Source organism: Hyalella azteca, unplaced genomic scaffold, assembly GCF_000764305.2.
Source record: "Hyalella azteca isolate HAZT.00-mixed unplaced genomic scaffold, Hazt_2.0.2 contig5032, whole genome shotgun sequence".
In the NCBI taxonomy this organism is placed as follows: Eukaryota; Metazoa; Arthropoda; class Malacostraca; order Amphipoda; family Hyalellidae; genus Hyalella; species Hyalella azteca.
This window is the reverse complement of record NW_025935237.1, coordinates 130,265-154,889: the sequence shown is the minus strand read 5'-3', so window position 1 is coordinate 154,889 and position 24,625 is coordinate 130,265. Positions and strand designations below refer to the sequence as shown.

Here is a 24,625-nt window from a genome sequence, read left to right as displayed (position 1 = left end):
ACATGTAGCGGTCTAGGTACATGTATTGGCCTATGTAAACGTAGCGGTCGTTTTCCCGCAAGTGACAGGTTGGTTTAGGTTGAGAAGTCGTCAGTGTTTGGCTGAATACTACCGGTATTATTGATAGTACGTCTCCAGGGCCTATACTTTCAAAAAAAAAACTTTCAGGTATCGTAAGTTCATCAGCCAATCGTTGACGGCCTTTCAAGCAAAATCCACCAATCACAGACAAGAAAATAGAGCGTAAGTACTTACGTTCACTTAGTGAGTTTTGAAAGTATGGCCCCTGGCCGTCATACGAAGGCACGAACTAAAAACGTCGCAAGCTGAGACTGCAACACTCGCACGACACTCCCCCGCGGAAACTTTAAATAAATCCTAAATAATTTACATGTGCTCAGAAAAAGGATTTTCGATAAATTCGAAAAGGATAGTAGCAAAATTTCTAAAACGTTTGTTTTAAGTTCAATAAATACCGTGCGCTATGCTGCAAAATTAATTACTTCAAACAGCACCCAGAGCGCAGCAACCATAATTTGTTATGTAATCGTGTATTTAAAAATCTTTGTAATCAGATAGCAAATGAGACAAAATGTATCGTTTTCTTCACGCTAATAAAACAATATTAATTTGTGAGTGCACGAAGATCTCTCAACACTAGGGGCGGAATCCAATAAACATAAAATACGAAGATTCAAGTGTTGGACAAGAAGTTTAATTTTTTAGAATTCAAAAAAATATTTCGAGTTGGGACTTTTTAGAATTCAAACGTTTTCAGCACGTGTTCGTCGACTCAAAAAATGCAGCAAAATGTATTCTAGAGAATGTATATTCTTGAAAGAATATGCTAGTATTCTAGAGCAATGCAAGGTGCATTATCTAGCTTGCCTCTCCTAGACCAAATTAATGGCTGAGACGATGAACCTCCGTGGGCCGCACAATCTTGAGACTTTTTACTGAGATCAGAACTCGAGAGTTTAATTTCGGGAGCTTTTATTGGGGGTAATAATGCCTCGTGTTCAGACATGGCATTGTCTTTTCCTTGTTTACTGTGACCGCTTGCATTCACATGCGGTTGCTTACGTTCCATCATTTCAATAGTTTCGTTCTCACTATCATTTCCACCACCCAAGTTAGCGACCAAAAAATCATTAGTGCAGGAGCTGCCATCTGGATTAGTGTCACATCTTTTAATTTCGTTACTTAATGAAATTTTTGCTTTTAGTTTCGGTGCAAGATCACGTCCACTCTTATCCAGCTCTGCACCTATATTCTTTCCACTGCGTTGACCCGTATTTCTTATAATTTTGTTCTTTTCATTACTTTCCGGCATGGCAAGTTTCTTATCTTGTCCTTCGAAGGGGTAGGAATGCCTTGAGAGGGATCCTGATCCCAGTTTTGTCTGCCTTGAACTAAGATTTTCACTGCACTGGCGGCCAAGCTGCTGTTTAGGACACAAGTTCAGGTCTTTCTTGGCATCAGCGATGCTAAACACCGTGATGCTGGGAGGCGTGTAGCACTGCGAGACCTGACGCTTTTTCTTGAATGATGTGTTTAAATCCATTTGTTCGTGGCCTCTTTTGGCCCCCGTTTTTCCGAAGTGAGATTCAACAGTTTGGACCGCCTCTGAGCAGTGACTGTCTTTAGGCATAAAATATTCACGATTGCGGAGGTGAAACTTTGTCACATTCTCCAGCTCAATTCTGACGACGTCATTAGGTGTGCTGACTTCAAATCGATTTTCGAATTGGTCTTCACGTCGGAAAGTTCCATCGGGCATGAACTTGCTGCCTTTCTTGCGACAGAAGATCTCTTTCATATTATTTTTCCTGCTGTTGAGGAACTTTTTAGAGTTTTTACCTCCACATTTCCCCGTCCACTTTCCCCGGGGATGAAACTTCTGAGCCTCGCGTTTGAATTTCCCATTCATGGAAGACTCGTCATTTATAAAGTTTCCTGAAGAGGCTCCAGGCTGCGCGTCTTCGGGCGAATGATGATGGTAATGTTGATGATTCGGTTGTTGAAGATGTTGTTGATGTTGATGTTGATGATGCAGGATCAAGACTCGCTGAAGCATAAGCAGCTGGAGCCGGCGCGGGAACCGTCATGCAGTCATGGGAGCCTGTGAGGACGGAGTCGTAGAGCCGGAGTTTGCTGAGAGGTCGTAGCCAGAGTTGCGGGGCGCCGCCGGCTCAGGTCTATGTTGCCGACGCGGGTCTGGAAAATAATTTTGTGATGCTTTTTCTTATAAAATAATTTTTATGCTTTTTTTTAGAACAATTTTTTGATGTTTTTTGGTATAATAATTTTTAGCGCATTTTCTCATTTATGAAAAAAATGCACTATTGTGCTCGCCATGTAAGTCTGTCTGTCCGTCCGTCTGTCTGTCCGTCCGTGACTTCAAGCTTTCGTCGACGAGAAAATGCGCTCTCTGTCACTCACTGCATTGAGTACTGAGTTATATTTTTATGCTTTTTTGTGAAATAATTTATTGATGGTTTTTTGGCGAAAAAAATTTTTTTTTGTAAAATAATTTTTGGAGTTCTCACGACTCTCAAGGTAAGTTATAAATGACTATGTAGTTTCTATTCCGTACAATAGTATGATTATCAGTGCCGTTAACAAGTTAATTGACGCAATGGTCTGCTATGACTTTAATTACCTGTGGATGGGGCTCGTGGCTGAGCCCCAGTACCTGTATGCACGTGGATGAGCCCAGTACCTGTATGCACGTGGATGAGCCCCAGTACCTGTATGCACGTGGATGAGCCCAGTACCTGTATGCACGTGGATGAGCCCCAGTACCTGTATGCACGTGGATGAGCACAGTACCTGTATCCCAGTACCTGTATGCACGTGGATGAGCCCCAGTACCTGTATGCACGTGGATGAGCCACAGGACGCCCGTAAGACACACGCCAATAAGGAAGGATGAGATGGAGATGCCGATGACGATCTCCGTGGCCACGCCCTGGATGACCGTCAACGGCTGCTGGCCGGAGCTCGGCGCTGCTGCGCTCTTAATGGCTGAGCCATCCTCATCCATGGCACCTTAGCGAGGTAATGATAAGTGTATATTAATAATATTTATAGTATCATTGACTGTTGATTACGAATTGTTTTCGTTGAAACGACATTTTATCAACGATATTTCAACGTCAGATAACAAAAAACTGACCTTCAAGGTCCTCATCCGTGGCACCTTAGCGAGGTAATGACAAGTGTATATTAATTTATTTATAGTAATACTATTATTGGTGACTACGAATTGTTTTCGTTTAAATGACGTTTTATCGACGATATTTCAACGTCAGATGGCAAAAAACTGACCTGCGAGGTCCTGATCTTTGGCACCATGGCGAGGTAATGATAAGTGAATATTTAATAATATCTAGTATATCCATGATTGTTGATTACAAATTCTTTTCGTTGAAACGATTTTTTATTATCTATATTTCAACGTAAGATAGCAAAAAAACTGGCCTCCGTGGTCCTCATCCATGGCACTTTATCGAGGTAATGATAAGTGTATATTAATAATATATATAATATCCATGATTGTTGATTACAAAATTGTTTTCGTTGAAACGACGTTTTATCAACGATATTTCAACTTAGGATAGCAAAAACTGACCTGCAAGGTCCTCATGCATGGGCAGAGGGCCCGACACGAGCGACTTGAGCTGCGACGCCGGGGTGAAGCTGAAGAAGATCGGCCGCACGTCGAGCTTGTGGCAGTACAGGCTCGGCTCGCGGCACTGCAACATGTGCAGTATTACAGTGTACAGTGTCACGTAGTGTTACAGTGTACAGTGTCACGTAGTGTTACAGTGTACAGTGTCACGTAGTGTTACAGTGTACAGCGTTACAGTGTACAGCGTTACAGTGTACAGCGTTACAGTGTACAGCGTTACAGTGTACAGCGTTACAGTGTACAGCGTTTTAGTGTACAGTATCCCGTACAGTGTTACAGTGTACAGCGTTACAGTGTACAGTATCATGTACAGTATTACAGTGTACAGTATCACGTACAATATTACAGTGTACAGTATTACAGTATGCAGTATCATGTACAGGATTACAGTGTACAGTATCATGTACAGTATTACAGTGTACAGTATCATGTACAGTATTACAGTGTACAGTATCATGTACAGTATTACAGTTTACAGTATCATGTACAGTATTACAGTGTACAGTTTCACGTACAGTATTACAGTGTACAGTATCATGTACAGTATTACAGTTTACAGTATCATGTACAGTATTACAGTTTACAGTATCATGTACAGTATTACAGTGTACAGTTTCACGTACAGTATTACAGTGTACAGTATCACGTACAGTAATACAATGAAAATATATAAATATAATTTATATAATATGATTCAAGCGAACCTGTTGCAGGTTGTACTCCTTGGCGAGGTCAGGGTCCGTGGAGCAGATGCCCACCTTGCAGTGCAGGAACACTTGCTGCTGATGCTCGTCTACCTACATGTCACAACTCATATTAAATATACATAATAATATACAAGTAATTTAGATAATATGATATACTATAAGTGAAAATAATAAAAAAATGTATTACATGTATAAAATTACTAATAAACATATTAATATTACATATATAATAATAATTTAATATGAATAATAAATACCCATCTAAAATAGTATACATAATTTATAATTGTGCTTTAAGTCAAGTACTTATTAACGATGTTTGAATACGGGAATATGGATAATGAGTAAACTATTATAAAGTTCGAAAATTATGAAAATGAGGTAATAACAGCTAGCTGAACAATATCACACACGTAAGAAAAATTAAAGGTCCTAAAATTAAAGATATTTTAAAAATTAAAGATATTCCTTTAAAGGAATATCCTCACAACTTTGAGCACTTCTATCACAAAATATGATTAAGGTTGAAACGTTTGGGATTACAAAGTTATTGTAAAATTACAGCTCAGCAAGAAATAGAAGAAACGTCATCACCCCTGTGTTTACTGGTAATCAAAGTGTGATTAATCATTCTAAAATCTCATGTTTAACAGCAAAAAGGCTCTTACTCCAAAAGTGAACGAAGAAGAGTGATGATACTGTCGAGGCAGCATGGTGACGGTGGTGTTGACGCTACAAGACTTGCGTACGAGCGTCAGCTGAGGGCGTTCTGGTTCACGTTTACCTGACACCCAACAGTGCTCCAGCACCAGCCGTACCCATGCTTCTATTTCTGCTCAAATAAATATCAACTCAAATATCAACTTTAGATGTCAAATATCATTGAATGATGATACGAACGAACGTTTGAGAATAATATAGCAAAGGAGGTGCAATAATATAGCATTATAATATAGAAATACAATATAGCAATTAAGGTGCGATTTTTATACAGGCGTCGACTTCTATACAAAAAAGAATCAACTTCCTTATCAACCCAATATCAACTTCAGTATTTCAGGAAGGGAATATGATACAAAATTTTTGAAAACTGTCTGGTCACTAATTTTCATGTAAAATATCCGGTTTAATAATTCAGGAACGGGTGTACAAGTTCAATTTTGCACGCAGAGTGTAACACGTAGTTCCATCTTCAGCCGCACACAATTATCCAATACTACATCAAATCCAATTTTGTAGCAGCAATGTAGCAGCAATATTGTAGCAGCATGTGTAAAAAATATGACTAAGTGGTTTATATTATAAAAACTGCAATTCGTACAATACGGGAAAAGTTTTTAAGCGTAGAAATTAAAACAATTAATTTGAGGCGGATGAACGATAATCAGAGGCGGCGATCCATCGTGGCCTGGGACTGCTATGTCCCAAACAAATACTAAGGGAACTAAGGAAACTAAGGCACCTGAGGCAGCAGAGGCGGTGGCCCTGAAGCGTACCCACACCCTAGAGGCGTCCACCACATTAGGAATGCGCTCCACGTTCAGCACGTACGGCACGGGCTCCAGCTTCTGAACGTCATGGAATTAGGTGTATTAATTAAGATACTCTATTGGTATTTAGTATCTACCAATAGAAAATAATAATAAAGGTTTCATTGTTTTTCTCTTGTAATCAAGCTCGAGCTTCTGCAAGTGATGGAATTAAGTGTATTAATTAATATAGGTACTCTATTGTATTTAGTATATTCTAACAGTGAGTAATAATAAAAGTCTCATTGTACTTCTCGTGTAATTAAGCTCGAGCTTCTGCACGACATGGAATTAAATGTATTAATTAATATACTCTATTGGTATTTAGTATCTTTCAATAGTAAGTAATAATAAAAGTCTCATTATTATTTTCATGCAATCAAGCTCCAGCTTCTACAAGTGATATATACCTCAACAGATAAAGATCGTCCTATTTATCTTATTTATTTATATATGTTTATAAGTCTAATTTATCCTTTCTCGTAATCATAAAAATTACTTCTACTTCGTATGAAGAACGCCGCATGAAATGTCCGGTCGTCAAAAAGTTATTGTTATTTAAATCTATAATAAATATCTGCGGTCATTTGCACATTTTAAAAAAAATTACACCTGAATTCAAATTTACAGTTCAAAGACTTGAGATAAATTGCCACTCTTGCGGTTACTTGTTCGGCTCTCATCATCGCGATAGAAATTATAGTTTATTTTAATTAAAAAATTACGATTTTATAGTTGAAATAGGGATATTTTGAGCAGATGATGGTAAATCATTTACTCTCAATGATATTCATGACTTTAATAATACAAACAATCGTATAGAGACATAACGGAGGCGCTAGGGTGACGTTTACAGCCCGTGATATTCATTTAAACATCTCAATATATGACAGTTTTATATCTCTACAATGTGTCTTCTACATCTAAAGTAAAATATTTATCCCTATAATAAATGCAAAGAATCTTACAGAGACAGACGAAGGCGTTGGAGTGACGTTGCCCTTGGTAACGTTGGGGCGCGGGACGGTTGGCAGGGAGACTAGAGTGCTCTCCGGCAGCGCTACGGGGGCCGGGCAGTCAACCTGCACAAACACGATCACAATTACATAATTATTTATAATAATATGTATATTTATATTTTTCATTACTATTAATATATTATAGATGCAGAAACACGCCGACAATTATTTGTATATTTTTTATATGTTGTATTACTATTGATATATATTGTAGAAATTAGAAACTATTACAGTGTTATTTGTGACATGACATTCATGAACAATGGAAATCAACGTGTATAACTCGTGTAAGCAGTGAGCATCCCTCACTTCATGTAACCGTAAAGAAAAACATTATATATATGACATCCTTGTCAGCTACGTTTACTTTAAAATGATCTTTATTCCTAACATCATATCAGAAAAATTTTATGTTATAGTGTAAACTAATAAAATTTTATAGATTTTTGAAAGCGCAATAATATAATCGATGCCGCTCGGTTCTCTTGTCACTTTGGAATTTTGTTTTCATTATCTGCATAATTACTAACATAATATTCAATAGTTGAATTATGCAGCAATAAATTTATGTTTCATATTGCTTAAATAGTGACACATTCTCTGCATGTATCAATGACATGTCATTTTGCGGGGCCGAACTAGTTCGGGATGACCTATACACAACTGCAGAAAGCGCAATGCAATTATAAAAAACATATCTCTATTAGGATAAAGTCATGCTTATTTCTCTGATTGTTAAAACCTTAACATTGTTATAAAACCTTAACAGAGATGAAAAAAAGGATATCTCTGTTAGGACAAAGCCATACTCATTTCTCTGCTTAATAATACCTTGACAGAGACGAGGCTGGTGACCCTGAAGCGCTGGTCTTGGTCAAGATCTTCGTCGTCGTCTCCTTCGTCAATTCCTGAGCCGCTGCCCGCCAGCTCATCGTCGTCTGAGTACACCGATGACACCGTCTGCATCGTCACCTGTGAATGTGTTCCTCGTCTTAAATACAAGGAAAGTGAGTGTTCCTCTTCTTATATACAAGGAAAGTGTGTGTACCTCGTCTTAAATACAAGGAAAGTGTGTGTACCTCGTCTTAAAAACAAGAAAAGTCTCAACGTCCTGAACACGTAGTCTCTAAGACTTGATCGTTAAATATAATATAAAATACGTCTGATTCTAATTCCAATTGATTGATTGAAGGTTATTGCTTAAAAGATTTTGATTGCAATGGATAGGATTATCCCTCCAATAATTTTATAAGTATCCAATTATAGACTGGTTATCCATTATCTATACAATTATATCCCAAAAATCCAATCAACCCACAACATGCATAAAAAAAAATTCATTTACCGCTAAATACCAGCACCTCATTAATAAAAATGCCTTCCTATTTGCAACTCATTGGCAATGAAATAATTTGTACCTCATTAACAAAGTAATCATAAATACATCATTATCAAAGCAATCGTAAATAGCTTATTAACAAAGTAACTATAAATGCCTCATTAACAAAGTAACCATAAATAACTCATTACCAAAATAACTATAAATGCCTCATTAATAAAGAAAACATCAATACCTCATTAACAAAGTAACCGTCATTCTTCATTAACAAATAAAACTTCAATACCTCCTTAACAAACTAACCATAAATATCTCATTAACAAACTAACCATCAATACCTCATTAACAAAGTAACTATAAATACCTCATTAACAAAGGAACTATAAATACCTCATTAACAAATAAAACATCAATACCTCATTAACAAAAAGGCCTACGTATTTGTTCGAACCTCACTAACAAAGAAATAATTTGTACCTCTTTAACAAAGTAACCGTCAATACCTCATTAACTAAGCAACCATCAATACCTCATTATTCATTAACAAATAAAACATCATCACCTCATTAACAAAAAGGCCTTTCTGGCGGCGCATATACCTCATTAACAAAGTAACCACCAATACCTCATTAACTAAGAACCGTCAATACCTCATGAACGAATAAAACATTATTACCTCATTAACAAATAAAACATCAATACCTCATTAACAAATAAAACATCANTATACACATCTAGATGTGTATAAGAGACAGCATTAATACCTCATTAACGAATAAAACATTAGTACCTCACAAATAAACCATCAATACCTCATTAACGAATAAAACATTATTACCTCATTAATAAATAAAACATTAATACCTCATTAACGAATAAAACATTAGTACCTCACAAATAAACCATCAATACCTCATTAACGAATAAAACATTATTACCTCATTAATAAATAAAACATTAATACCTCATTAACGAATAAAACATTACCTCATTAACAAATAAAACATTATTACCTCATTAACAAAAAGGCCTTTCTGGCGTCGCATTTGCTTCCAGAAGCCGCAGCCGTTGAGACGGGCGTCCAGGACGAGGTGCGTGCCGTTGTTCTTGCTGTGGCACTCAGGATGGTCGGTCATGGCCATCACAAGGCGGCCACCTAATGCCTCTGTTACTTTGTCCATCACCCATCGTGGTAGTGATGCGATCATGTGCCGGGGTGGACACTCCACCACCAGCCATTTCTGCACCAGCTCGTCCAGCTCTGTTCCGTTATCATTCATGAATTTCATTGTAAACCGAGAATATGTTTACTGTAGGGTTTTATGTAAGAGTTTTATAAATAAGTATTTTTTAAATAAGTATTTTAATAAGTATTTTATTATGCATGAGTTATATATATTATGTTTGATAAAAAAAAGTTGCTGCAAACATATAAATGCAAACATATATAAATAAAATGGCGAATATCACCTTGATGAAGAGAATTAATTGTATAGTATTAATTAACTTACCGGGAACAGGCGAGATGGTGAGGCGTATACGGGAGGCTGAAGAGGAGGCATACCAGTTGAAGGGGCCGATGTTGTTCAAGACGTGCATCAAGAGCTGGTCAAATGAAGAGGGAAGTCGCTGCCGCTCTACGGCCACCTCCACACCCGCGTCAACTTTGGTCTCCTCCACAAGCTCTGCATCTTCTGGACCCTGCGAAATAAACACAAAATATAACTCGGTACTCACTGCAGTGAGTGACAGAGAGCGCATTTTCTCGTCGACGAAAACTTGAGGTCACAGACAGACGGACGGACATGACGAGCAAAATAGCGCCTTTTTTCCATAGATAAGAAAATGCGATATAAAAGGGCCATTAGCAAACGACATACAAAATTTAATTCAGTACTCACTGCAGCGCATGCTGTAGCGCATTTTCCAGTCGACGAAAACGTGAAGTCATGGACGGACAGACAGACGGACAGACGGACATGACGAGCACAATAGCGCCTTTTTTCCATAAATGAGAAAATGCGCTAAGGAGCGAACTTAAGCAAACAATATAAAAACATCACTAAACAACCGAGAAAAATAAGGAATTAAAGTGCTTATTAAGCGATGCAAATAACCCATAAGCGGATGAAACTGAGTTTATACGAGGACCTGTCGGGGCTGAGGGAGGTGGTATCCTGGGGCGGCGCTCCAGCGAAGGTTACTAAGGATACCTTATGGTTTTAAGGATACTAATGATATTAATGATATTAAGGATTCAAAGGAACGAAGAATACAAAGGATACTATGGATTCTAGGGATGCTAAGAATACAAAGGATTCTAAGGATACTAAGAATACTAAGGTTACTAATAATACTAAGGATATTAAGAATACAAAGGATGCAAAGAATACAAAGGATACAAAGAATACTAAGGATACTAAGAATACTAATGATGATAAGGATGCAAAGGATACTAATGATGATAAGGATACAAAGGATACTAATGATGATAAGGATACGAAGAATACCAAGGATATTATGAATACAAAGAATTAAAAAGACTCACAAGGACCACGGTGATAGCCCCACGCAGCCCCGCGGTGGTGAGGGTCCAGGTGGTGGAGGGGAGGGGGGAGGCCAGCACCAGGGTGAGGTTCTCTTTCCTGGTGGGGGGCGACGCGGGGTGGGGGTCGCCACCGCCCCCCACCACCTCCACCGTCACCGCGGGCTGACTTCCGTCCACAGCGATGATGTGAACGCCGCTGAAAAAATATTCCGTGTAGAGTTTAAATGAAAGTAAATAAAATCGGCAATAAGAAATGAAACTAATTGTCTAATTCTTATTGTCGATTAAATGAAACTAAATAAAATCTGCAATAAGAATATAACAGAAATATAATTCAGTACTCACTGCAGTGAGAGACAGAGAGCGCATTTTCTCGTCGACGAAAACGTGGTCACGGACAGACGGACAGACAGGCAGACGGACGGACGGACGGACATGGCAAGCACAATAGTGCATTTTTTCCATACATGAGAAAATGAGCTAAAAAGAAACGAACGTCAGAAATGGACAAAAAAAATCAAAAATGTAAATGCATCTGGAGTAAAAAGTGGAAATAAATTGAAGCGTTAAGATCACTTGATTGCTTGGATTGCAAATTTACAAGGAATTTAAAAACAAAGAAGATGGCACAATTGGTGTTGAAGAAAATGAGATGGTGAATTTTTGTGCCTTCTTTTCTGTTTTCAAATTCATTGTAAATAGAAGCGACATGAGAATTATTAAGGAAAAACCCGATCGTCAAGAATTGATGAATATAAAAAGAGATCAGAAAACGTCTCAAAATAAAAAGCAAGCGCAACGAAATTTATTTATTTAATCAATTTATTTAATTTATTTATTCATTTAACGGTTTTATTAAATGAAATAATTTTTCGGACGTAAGTGAACACAGTAGTTATTATATACTGAGTGTGTGGTGGTAGCTTGGGTACCTGTGGAACATGTTGGTGTGGTGGTAGCTTGGGTACCTGTGGAACATGTTGGTGTGGTGGTAGCAACCAGCCAGGGGCACTGGTCTGGTGACGTAGCAGGAGGCCACAGGACTTGTCTGCTGGACGCTCGTGTCGCAGCTCTGCGTCAGGTTGCCGTTCTCTGACACTGAATAAAATTATAATCAATATTGATAATTATTAATAATGTTGAATTTATTAACTAATTCAAGTCAGGTTGCTGTTCTCTGACACTGAATAAAATTATAATCAATATTGATAATTATTAATAATGTTGAATTTACTAACTAATTCAAGTCAGGTTGCTGTTCTCTAAGACCGAATGAAAATAATACCCAATATTCATCATTTTTAATGCTGTTGAATTTACTAATTCAAGTCAGGTTGTTGTCTTCCATGACTAAATAAAAAATTATGTTTTCGCCGTAACGAAAACAATATAATATTCCGTGATCAAACTACATCAGTACAAATGACATCATAATATTAGTACATCATGATGATAACAAAATTTAAATACTAAAATGAAACGGTTTAACATCTAGGTTTCGAGAAGGTCTAGGTCTAGCCTACGGCTACACGCACTGTCATACTCAAAGAACCAACTTGGACTTTGTCTAAACGGCAATATAATTATTGCGCTTATGTGTGTCATTTTGACCCAGTTTAACTCGGCAAAAGGTCGTATCAGTGCTACGTTTGTCCTCGTTTATTCATTAAATGAACATGTTTCATTATTTGGAGAAAACGAAAAATTTTATATTTCTGAGCGTGAACCACCGGCATCAAGTCGTATCATTTTGGATTTGGACAATTTGACCACACACATTTCTGAGCGCGAACCAACGGCATCAAGCCGTATCGTATAGGATTTAGACAATTTGACCACTCAACTTCTATGAGCGTGACGTACCGGCATCAAGGCGTATGATGACACGCGTAGCTTTACGCATGCGCGTGTACGAGGTGACGAAGCCGAGTTGCGTGTAGGCCGCGGCGATGAGTTGCTGCGTGGGGAACGCGTGGCGGTGGCGCTCTACGTGCGGGCCTGCGCCCTGTACGCGGTCTGCACCGCTCACCTGGATCATTGCAATGATAATAATATGATTACATTATATTAATATTATGATAATGATATGATTGTATCATGTAATATTATTATTTTAAAATACTTATATTATGTTAAGTATGATCAAGATCCTGTACGCGGTCTGCGCCGCTCACCTGCATGATTAAGATGATGATAATATGATTATATTATATTATTATAAATATTATTATTACAAAATCTTACATTATGTTAAGTATGTTCAATATTTTCAATAAAAAAGTTGATATTCGGAATATGAATAGAAAAATAGTTTTAATATCATGAATAAGAATTTGAATAGTAGGTTAATATAATAAATAATAATATGACTACTTTGGTAATATAATAAATAAGGCTATGAATTTGATGTTAATATTAATAATAAGAATATAATAGGTATTATCGTGATATTGTCGAATTAGCACTAATATGTTACGTGTATACATAAAATTGTCAATAAAATAAGAAAATAACACATCAAACAATCAATAAGTGAGTTGTTAACATTATTAAAACACGATAACGAGTCACGTAAGCAATATCAAACCATAAATAAAATGCACCATAAGCAGGCACATTCAGAAAATAAAGGAATTTAAACGAATTTATTAACAAAATATTGAGTATGTAGCACTGACACACCCTTTAACCAGACCAAATTAGGTCATGAGGATCTACTTAATGATAAGAAAGACATCACTATTAGGACCAAGCCTCACTTATTTCTCCGAGTAAAGTAAAGTAAGAAGTAAAATAAGTAATACTACGTGTATAAGTAATGCTAAGTGTACTTTCTGTCATTATAACCCACGAGCACAACGGGGGGCTTGAGCGCCGTGTGCTGAGGAGCGGTGACGGTGAAGACAGCGCCCTGACGGAGGGACGAGTGCAGCAGCAGGGCTACCCGCCCCCCAGACGGCGGTGACCCCCTCAACATCACCAGCACCCGACCTGACGTAGGCGCTGACACGTGCACCACGTGGACCTGCCCGGTGCACGTGAAGTGAAATACACGCGAATTGCCACGGTACAACGTGAGTTGAAACACACACGAATTGCCGTGAACCTGCCCGGTACACGTGAGTTGAAATACACACGAATTGCCGTGAACCTGCCCGGTACACGTGAGTTGAAATACACACGAATTGCCGTGAACTTACATGCCATCACCCGCGATATAATTAAAATACACGGGAATTACCGTAAACTTACATGCCACCACGCGTGATATATTATATTATTATATATTGTATGATTTTTATATGAACTGCTACAATTGCTCAAAATCATAAAAGATAAATTTGTCAGATTTTCTTTATAGTGACAAACTATCTTACAAACGAAAAGAGTAGAAAGAGGACGAAGTAAAATGGTAATACTAGAAACATGAATTTAGTTCATAAATAATAATGATTATATACAAGTATATACGTCACAGTACAAACATATATACGGCCGACACATATTTCTGCCTCTCTATAGGCCTTGATGGGCTCACTTACGATTAATGCTGGCCCCTCTTTGCCTCTCAGCCCCTCTGTGCCTCATATATAGCCCCTCCATGCATCAAACCCCTCCCTGCCCCTCATCCCTCCCTGCCCCTCACCCCTCCCTGCTCCTCACCCCTCACTACCCCTCAGACCCTCCCTGCCTCTCAGCACCTCCTTGCCCATCACCCCTCCCTGCCCCTCAGACCCTCCCTGCCCCTCAGACCCTCCCTGCCCCTCAGTCTCTCCCTGCCCTCCACCCCTCCCTGCCCCTCGCCCCTCCCTGCCCTTCACCCCTTCCTGCCCTCACCCCTCCCTACCCCTTGCCCCTCCCTGCCCCTCGCCCCTCCCTGCCCCTCACCCCGGAACTGGGTCAGGATGACCCACACAGGATCATAAAGGCACATGGTCATTTGGACAAAGACTCCCTCGTTTGTCTGAGTGCAGGCAGAGTTTGTATCACACACCCGGTCCACATACCAGCGGCAGGTCAATAGACCTAGGTACTCAATTTATATTCTAGGCCTGTGTGAAGAATGTGTACAGAAAATAAATGTTATTGTGAAATCATGGCAGATCTCTATTCTATAGCCTATTTAAACTTTACCGTCAAAATTTATGCATCAGAGACATTATTTAGTGCACCATCAGAAGCTGTACGGAAGCAGTATAGTGCGGTAAAACTTCGGCAATAAAATATAACACCATTACCGAGATTAATGCCTTCTTTACGTAACGAGTGACAATGAGTAAATGTATGCATTCTCACCTCTTGAGTATGAAATAAATCTAAACCAGCCAATGAACATTTTTCAACAAATAATTCTCAATACCGCAGCATAAAAACGATTCTAGATGATTAGCCTCATGGCACGGTAGACTCATGGTCGGCCTTCCATAGCGCGGTGGATTCATGGTCGGCCTTCCATGACGCGGTGGATTCATGGTCGGCCTTCCATGACGCGGTGGATTCATGGTCGGCCTTCCATGGCGCGGTGGATTCATGGTCGGCCTTCTATGACGCGATGGATTCATGGTCGGCCTTCCATGGCGCGGTGGATTCATAGTCGGCCTTCCATGGCGCGGTGGATTCATGGTCGGCCTTCCATGGCGCGGTGGATTCATGGTCGGCCTTCCATGACGCGATGGATTCATGGTCGGCCTTCCATGACGCGATGGATTCATGGTCGGCCTTCCATGGCGCGATGGATTCATGGTCGGCCTTCCATAGCGCGATGGATTCATGGTCGGCCTTCCATGGCGCGATGGATTCACGGTCGGCGCGGCCAAAGCTGGCACCTTGAGGCCAAAAAGGCAGCAAAACGCGCGGCAAATTTGTCACGATGACCGCGACCCTAACGAGCCTATTGAGGGCAAGACAATGAGCCAACCCAGCACACTGGAAAAAATTATGGGTCATTCTGATACATTTTCTTTGCTTCGCATTTGGCTGAATTTTAATCCAAAAGCTACTTCCGAGTTGAAATGCAGTTTTTTAAATTATCGTCCACAAACTTAGTAAATGAAGCTTGTTTTTTTATTAGCACTAGACAAAGCTTTATGATTTTCTTGATAAGAAATACAAACCGTTAGCACATATAAATACAATTATTGCTAGTCAGTACGGCGAGCAAAGGCTAGCATGAAACATTTTATACAGTAATACAGAAATAAAGGACAAAGACGAGGTTGTTTATATGAAAATTTTCGTGAATGACTGAAAAATTAGCCGCTCATGTACAACCAACAGAAAAATATTTTATTGGAATCATAGCAAATGTGTGAACCCTGAACTAAACACAACAACGTGAAGGCCAGCAAAACAAGCAGTTGTGACTAATCAGCTTTAAACTGACTTATGTCAATGCTCCATGCGCAAGTCGTAAACTACATGAATGACTGAAACAAATCACATCGCAGAAACAGTACAGCAACATCAAGAAATCGTTGCCAGTTGTAATTTCTCATAATTAACCTAGAATGAAACAAAGGGACACATTTTCTTTGAATAGAAGAAATACTGGCACGACGCAACACTGAGCAGGAGAGCAAACCAGCTACGAAAGTTGAGTGACGTTTAAATTGGTAATGGTAACTGATTGTCACGTTTTAATTTAGTGACGTATTAGTTGGTAGCAGTAAAAGATCTACTAAATGGCATGAAGTGCAGCGAAACAACGTACTGAACCATCTTGCTAAGTGTACTTAGGCCGCTAAGTGTACCACAGCCGCTATACGTGTACTTAGGCCGCTGTATGTACATAAGAGAGTTTTGATCGACAGGACAGAAAACCAAATACTCCCTCAACCAGCTCTCAAGGGTTCACATATAATTGTACTTCCTTTCTCCTGAGCTTTTAAGCTTTAGTTCACTGTAAGTTTTTTGCAACATTGCGCAGAGGATGTTTCAATCGAACATTTTTAGCGCATTTTCTCATTTATTGAAAAAATGCCCTAGTGTGCTCGCCATGTCCGTCCGTCTGTCTGTCCGTCCGTCCGTGACTTCACGTTTTCGTCGACGAGAAAATGCGCTCTCTGTCACTCACTGCAGTGTGTACTGAATTATATTTTTTAGTAAATGATTTGGCGTAGTGTGTTTTCATTCTTATTATGGCATAGAAGTTCAACGTTCTTGCGATGTGAGATTATATGTGAGATTATATTCTTACACAACATATAACTATGAATCACGTCATGTTTATTTTTATTAATAATGCGACATCTGTTCAACATTTATTTATTAAAAAGTGACTTCCCACGTCGGAAAATCGAAGGCAAATAAAGCAGCATGCACATCGTCGAATTGAATCTTTTTTCGTTTTTAGTATAACCTTTTCAGGTAATAAAAATGTTCAAGAATGACTTTCGCAGAGAATATGTTCGGTGCAGTATTGTGCGCTCAGAAAAATTGAGGGTTTTATTTCATAAATAGTGATACACTTCCTGATAGTAGCACTGATACCCTCTTTCGTCGGGCCAAAACGGGTCAGGTAACCCCCCACACACGAACAACAGTGCGCAGCTATTTGGACAATGAGTCATTCATTTCTCTGTGTATAGGCTAGCGTAATTCAATTGCAATGCGTTGATTGGTCCATCAATGCGGCACCACGAAATGCCGACACAAAACCTCTGCAAGAGATCGCGTCTTCCCTCCTGAGGGAGGCGAGGGCGACGTGTTGCACCTCGAGGGACTTGCCGCACAAAAGCGGACTCGCGCAGCCCTCATCGTCCTCATCTCGGCACGAAGATGGTGCAGAAAGACGGGCTTCTTTTCGGCGCTACACATTTGGGATGTTAGTGCGCTGCAGCAGTGCACCAAAAATGTTGCTGCAGCAGCAGTGCACCACGAATGTTGCAGCAGCAGCAATGCACCAGAAATGTAGCTGCAGCAGCTGTGCAGCAAGAATGTTGCTGCAGCAGCAGTGCACCAGGAATGTTGCTGCAGCAGCAGAGCACCAAGAATGTTGCTGCAGTAGCAGTGCACCAAGAATGTTGCAGCAGCAGCAGTGCACCAAGAATGTTGCTGCAGTAGCAGTGCACCAAGAATGTTGCTGCAGCAGCAGTGCACCCGGAATGTTGCTGCAGTAGCAGTGCACCAGAAATGTTGCTGCAGCAGCAGTGCACTAAGAATGTTGCAGCAGCAGCAGTGCACAAAGAATGTTGCTGCAGCAGCAGTGCACCAGAAATGTTGCTGCAGCACCGAGCCTCGGCCACGACAGGTTGACGATAAAAAGTTCAGGTCATACAACAGAATCGGTAAATCTGACGTATATAATTTAACAAAAAGATGCTGGTAATGAATAGAACGCGCCAGGATAATTGAGACTATGAGTGAAAGATTAATAGGAACCTCAATATTACGATTCATTCATCGAAATTAATAACATAGGAGAGTATAAATTCAACGAGACAGAATAGATAAATCAGAGTAATATAGTAAATCGACCTCAATGTTGTTAATGAGGTTAATTTATTAATTCGTCGAGATCGAACACCAATTCATTTCAGCAAAAATTATAGAGTTGGTGCGCCTTTTCATTTCAATCATAAACAAAAGCTTTGATACTCAAATAACGCAAGTCATGCAGTTGCAATAAATAAATAAAATATGTCAATTGAACATTATCCTTGTATTACTAGCTGCAGTGGGCCAGTTTGACACTGCGTAACTATCCGAAACGCGAATGCAAGTTTGAAAGTAGCACTTGCAATTAATGTATTCAAAGATCTGTATTTTGTATACAGAACAGCCACATCTGAAGAGCCGAACTTGCAGACCTATAATGAGACACCAGAAAACAAGTGGTATACAAAAGTTCTCAAATACGTACAAGGTAAAATGCACTTAATGTCAACTTAGTCACCGAACTGCCTCTTATACCGGTACGTATAACGTCATTAAAAAATAAAGTTGCGTGGCTAAGTACACATGCAACATCCGACCGTCGGAAGCTACAATTCGAAATTTATTTGTAAATTTGTAATTCACGCTGATAATTCAATTCTTCAGTTATTTATACATAGAGAAATATAATAATTTCAAGTCCATCACAAACTTTTACTGGCTAACGCATCTGAAAAAAGGCCCAAATCGTGAAATTTGTCCGGAAAATGCCCTACTGGCAACCCTGCAAAGTTCCTAGAAGCATGGAGATGCCAGGGCTCTCACCACAGCTATGTTACGCAGAGCACAGCTACTCTTGTTGACAATGTCAACAGATGTGCACAGATATCTCTTTAGTTAATTGAATATTTAGCGATGGCATGGAACAGAAAAATTAATTCCTCTTTTAGTGATAATTATTATTATTGTGGCATATTAGACAAAAACACAAACGCACAAGCAGCTGTGTTGTTAAGTAAAACGTTCTCCCTTCAATCTTGTTACTATTATGAAATTATGAGTAATCACTACAATTTATCCTTCAGCATGACATATAAGAGTGATACAGTTTATTGCAGTTAAATTTCTTATGAACTTTCACCGCACGCCACTCTTACTCTCTCGCTCTCTCTTTCATCCCCTCTGTAGTCTATACGTCGGCTGGGAAAAAATGTAATGCAAGTGGAATTTTTCGGCTTATTAACCTGTTATGACTAATTAAATGGTATATTTAATTGAATACGTTTCGATTTCGGTGAAGTAATTTCGAAAGTAATAAGTTCTATTGCTAATTGTAACTTTAAATCATTGTTGTCGTGGTTGTAACTACAATAATAAGACAATATTGATAACTTGTGTTTACCTTAACTAATGGAAATATTTTGACAATAAATACGGTCTTTGCCAGCCTGACGTAATTATTGAGACGGCGCGTGCTTTTTTAACTTGAGTAAAATGGAAACATGGAATCGGAGTTCATTGTCGCATATTTATACAATAAAACAATTTAATGCCCAGTAACTTTGTAATTATCACAAAATGAGATCTGTAATACTTCCTTGCGTTTAATATGAATTCCTAATGATTTTTATTGATAAAACTTGACTTATGAAAGGTCCAATATAAAAGGCTGATATTTACTGAAATCAAAGTTTGCAGATGAAAAACACCGGCTCCGTTGAAGATATCAGGTGCAATTTTTTGAAAGAATTTAATTGTTTTGACCAACCAAAAATAATATTTTAAGCAATCACTAGTTTGGCTTTGAAGCCAAAATGTCAAGCATGCCTGTCTCCCTTGAAATAATCTAAATAGAGAACATTTCAGAGCTGCTATCATTTGTACAAGCTTTTGAAATGGGAGAAGTAACAAAGGCGCGGCTTTAAGTAAGACTATCCTATTGAACAAGTCTGCAACAGACAGCACTTAGGATGAAGCATAATTACGCTCCGAGATTATAATCAGTTTCCAGAACCGCTCAGTAGAAGATAAGCTATTTATTAAAATAGCTCCATACCAGCTCCTGTTATTTTAAATAATGTAATCCAAAACAGTCAACGTCTAAGAGACTTGCCATGCGTATGAGACTCAACATTGTTAGCAAAATATAATAGAGGTAAATTAAACCGTCGGAGTCAACGCCTGAGATACTTTCCACGCGTAAGAGATTAATCAATTCGTTAATAAAAAAGATTAGCGGCAATACAAAAAATTTAACGCATATGAGCCCTAGTTTTCTGTTAATGAAGTACAATGGCAGCGAGCACGTCTCTGAACAGGTTTATTATCGATTCCATCAGCCAGGTTTGCCTAGGAGTTCATCAATGACTGGAATTAATGGATAACGAGCTGGGAGTCGCAGAGACCAACTTGTCACTGCCTCAGCGGTCGCCCGCTCACATTCCGTAACAATGCTCATTCTTTCTCTCTCAATGAGAACCATAATTAACCATGCAACAATAATATTAGAAACATATCTTCAACTATGGAGAAATAAAACTTTGGTCTAGCGTCTAATTCATTTATTACCTAAAATCATTAAGTCAATGTTGAGATGGAAGATACTTGTATTTTCAAATACGACGATTTTGTGATTGATTACTAAATATTCTTCGAGTCACGATTGACAAAAATTTAGATGCCAAAATTTATTAAATTCCACCTTTAAAAACATATGAAGCTAAACTAATATATCATGGAGCCCCGAATATTCCTGCATATCAAATTCACGCGTAAAAATTATTTTGCACAATGACACTGCGAGAAAACCCCAGCATTGCGTGATATTCAGCGTGAGAAAAAAATTCGCCCTGGACATAGCGTGATAGACTTTGTTATTCATAGATTTGAATCTTTTCCAAGAAGTACGGCATGTCCATAGAGAGTTGGTATTGGGGGCACGAGGCAGCAAACTTCATGGGTAGCATTTAATTCTAGTTATAAAAAAAAGAATTAGGCCTACCAATAGTCACAAGACCCAATGCGTGATAGCGCACGCGATATTGGCAAATGTGCGTTCTTTTCAGAAGCTCAACGATTGAACACCTCAAAGCATGAAACGCCGTTTCTTTCAGATAAATAGTTATTGTCACGAGATATCAGTTTCAGTCGGGTCGGGGACATCCGTCTGAAGCAAAGAAATGAAGAGCCACACGCAGCTTACCTGTTCAAGAGGACCCGATGCTTCGGACGGCGGGAAGAGGCACCCGTGACAAGGCACGGGGTCATCCACGACGCCCGTCAGAAAAGGCGTCTCCAGAGGCGTCTTCACAACGCACAAATCAACAGGGGCGTTCAAGATGCCTGTTTAAAACACAGAAATTTCAATGTAATACATAATCATGCACATATTTAACTGCCTTAATTACACGGAAATGCAACGTTAATTTTTGTTTCTTCCCATTTAATTTTGAATGTTTATATCGGTCAACTTGATTTTAAGATTCAACAATAATAAAAATTTGCCCTCACATTTTATACATTTACCCTAAAAACATTTATTAACAAAATTGGCGCTTTACCCACCTTGTGAATTAGCCAGAGTCCAGGGGCACATTAGAATTAGAAGATATACAATCATTTGTCTCGTGAAGGAACCAAAGTAGCGGCTCGCATCTCTACATCGCTGGAACAAACTCGGGCCAATAGCACGGGAAGAACGTGCAAGCCGCGCGCCAGTCCGCACTTCATTGCAGAACTTGCGTGGGCAGATTGCGGAAGGCAGAGCAGGTGGCGGCATTGGGATGTTACTTGACCATTTGTTAGCGTTCCGCAAGTTAGCCGAGGTAGATACGGAAATCTCTCCAGGATTGCGACGGAATGATGGAACGGCGTCTTCCGTAGCGTAAGCAAGACGCTCATGCATCAGAGCTCCCGCACTTTCTTTGAGATAAGTTTGACAGGAGGAACCGCAATCGACACTCCCGACTGAAGAATGAACTTCCACAGCCCCAGATTCAAGAGGTAATTTATGATCTGAAGGTGGGGAAGAGATAAGCGAGAAGCAGGTCCGACTGGGGAGCAAAAATGGGCCAAAAATTTGTTTCCACTTGCTGGAGGAAGACGAAGATTGATGGAGGAGAGTCACGCGTGACTCCTTGGGGCGTTCTTTACCGAACGCCCGCCATCGCCTCCGCTTTCTGGCGCGAAGGTTGGCCGCCTTAGAGGCGTTATGGGGCGCCAGGGTAGCAGCGAAGGAGGTCGTAGGCATGATGGCAGCTCTTGAGGTAGTTGACGATGACGCTGGCACTTCAGAATTACAGAAGCAGCGTTTCGTGAGGTGGGTTTGGCAGGTACAGAGGTAGTATGCGTTGCAGCAGCTGGCGTTGCAGCAGGAAGATGAGCAGGTGCAACAGTACTCACAAGAGGTAGATGACGCAGCAGTGCACAAGGCAGTGCATGAGACAGTGCACGGGGCAGTGCACGAGGCAGTGCACGGCCTGCTGCAATAGTGACTAGCGAGGTTCTCTGACCCTGGGTCCTTGGAACGCACCATGAGCGCTCCCAAACAATCTTTACTACACCGCACTAAATACCGGATGCAATAACGCTCAGGAAAATGAAATGAAACATCATACATTCATCCCAATTCCCGGAGTTGCGATCCTCGAGGAGTAGGTTGTTATAAATCCCAGGGTAACGGCAGGTTGTTGAGTATTTCTTTTTTTTTTGCAGGTAACTTGTATGTTAAGAAACAAACTTTTATCGGGTTCCTATCAAATACAGTTCCGATTCTTGCTTTCAACCAATTAGCGTTCGAGATGCAAAATATTTATCGAGTTATCCAACACAAAAAAGTCCAACGTTAGTCAAACGTTCAAATAAATCGATATTTTTCCCGTAGAAATTGAAGAACTAACTACCCATACTAATCTTCCGAATGCGTCAAGTATTGCTGAAGGAGCCAGATAAGAAGCTTGCGTGATTGATCTTTAAGGAGTCTTAAAGTGCCTCAACTTTAGGGGCAACGGAAATGCTCAACGCTATGGGGCTATTCGAGACAATTTTGTGACCGCATTGTTGAGAACGGGTTCCGCTTATACCTATTAAATACGAGCGAATGAGCTGAGAAACACGAAATAAAATCGCAGAGCCCAGTTTAATGAGTGACAAACGTTGTGACTGCGCAAAAGGTTGAGGTAGATGATATTTGGCTTCACCTGAGACGGATGGCTGTCTAGAGGTTGTCAGGTTAGGAACTGTCGAGTAAAAGGTAAACGCTAGCGATGATTGCTTAGGTAAACGCTAGAGATGATTATTGTGTACATGAACGGTAGTTGCAGTAGTTGAACTGTGAGGGCGGCGGTTTTCTCTAGAACTGGAGGAGTAAACGTGATGGGCGGGTTGCGTGGAGATCAACTTGATTTGTTAGTCTTAACCACAGTTGCGGGCGGTGACTGCTCTACACAAAGCAATTGTGTGAAGTGCAGAAGCAACAGTTGACTCTTCACAATAATAAGAGCGAGCATATGAGCAGCATGTGATTGCTGCTCGCGATGAGGGTGAACTGAGTAGGAGAAAGTAACCAAGTCTCCGCCGCTGAGCGGGCCCAGTTAGTCTGGGGCGTCAAGTCCCCCAGCGATGAAAAGCTGCGCCATCTTCAGAGCGGATCTGTCAACAAAAGAAAAAGAAATATTTATTGATTTTATCATCTGTTACTTATTTATAAAAGATTATTAATATCTATTTTCATGAATTTCAAAATATAATGAATGCAGCTGAGGTTCGCCTAACGCCAACAAACGCAAACATTCCCGCAATAGTTCCATTGTCCGAGCATCACATTCGGATTGTATGAACATTAGCAAAGTCGTATTATTTCCCGAGCATCACATCCGGATTATTTCAACATTCGTGCCGTCGTATTATTGTGCGGATCAATCTTTATCAGGGGCGGGATCCGGGCGGGTGGAAAGGTTAAGGCATAATAGGTCAACTTATCACGTCATCGCTCAGAAAGAAAGCGAGGGACGCTCCCTACCTACCTCAACACTAAGGTTGATTCCGTCACTTCCTTGACGGGTTAATGGACTACAAATGTTTTAACAATCGATTGTTATTTATGTAAACGTAAATCTTTAATAAGTTTAAGGGATGTGACTTCGATGAATTATTTATTCCGAGTAACTTATACTACACAATGATTTTATCTTTCGCCGAATAAAATAATATAACATCATAAAATTTACAATTAACGGAATGAGATACTGATCATTTCAATAAATAACTTCTTTGTAAAAACAATTTAAGCTTGGATAAAATAGAAAAAAAAAATCCTATTCATTCCGTTCTCTTTAGGAGATTGATTTGTGGTATACAGAAAAAAAACAGCATTGCATGCCAAAATGAGCGGCAGGTAATATATGGGTATATATAC

General features: G+C 39.6%; 2 protein-coding genes across 2 annotated transcripts; one reads left to right on the top strand and one right to left on the bottom strand.

Moving 5' to 3' along the window:
• Positions 1-264: 264 nt before the first annotated feature.
• Positions 265-14,424, bottom strand: LOC125177801. The gene is made up of 15 exons (XM_047880231.1): positions 14,392-14,424; positions 13,688-13,861; positions 12,700-12,865; positions 11,805-11,934; positions 10,837-11,032; positions 9,800-9,989; positions 9,302-9,549; positions 7,781-7,921; positions 6,899-7,012; positions 5,864-5,969; positions 5,070-5,233; positions 4,399-4,491; positions 3,635-3,758; positions 2,875-3,051; positions 265-2,217 (listed from the first exon to the last, which is right to left on the bottom strand). Exons 1-15 carry the CDS (start codon positions 14,422-14,424, stop codon positions 2,105-2,107), a joined length of 2,169 nt encoding a protein of 722 aa, XP_047736187.1. The 3' UTR covers positions 265-2,104.
• Positions 14,425-14,437: 13 nt separating this feature from the next.
• LOC108674933 (alpha carbonic anhydrase 8-like) lies at positions 14,438-14,860 on the top strand. The gene has a single exon (XM_018162917.1). It carries the CDS (start codon positions 14,438-14,440, stop codon positions 14,858-14,860), a length of 423 nt encoding a protein of 140 aa, XP_018018406.1.
• The last annotated feature ends 9,765 nt before the right edge of the window (positions 14,861-24,625 follow it).

Bases quoted from the DNA above. Each gene is read 5' to 3' on its own strand.
- LOC125177801 (XM_047880231.1), bottom strand. From the start codon at position 14,424: ATGAGGCACAGAGGGGCTGAGAGGCAAAGAGGG. The intron at 7,922-9,301 runs GTAATAATGTTT...ACACATTCACAG, and splicing joins AAGGCCTTTTTGTTAATGAG to GTGACGATGCAGACGGTGTC. The intron at 3,759-4,398 runs GTTCGCTTGAAT...CACATGTTGCAG, and splicing joins AGGAGTACAACCTGCAACAG to TGCCGCGAGCCGAGCCTGTA.
- LOC108674933 (XM_018162917.1), top strand. From the start codon at position 14,438: ATGCATCAAACCCCTCCCTGCCCCTCATCCCTCCCTGCCCCTCACCCC.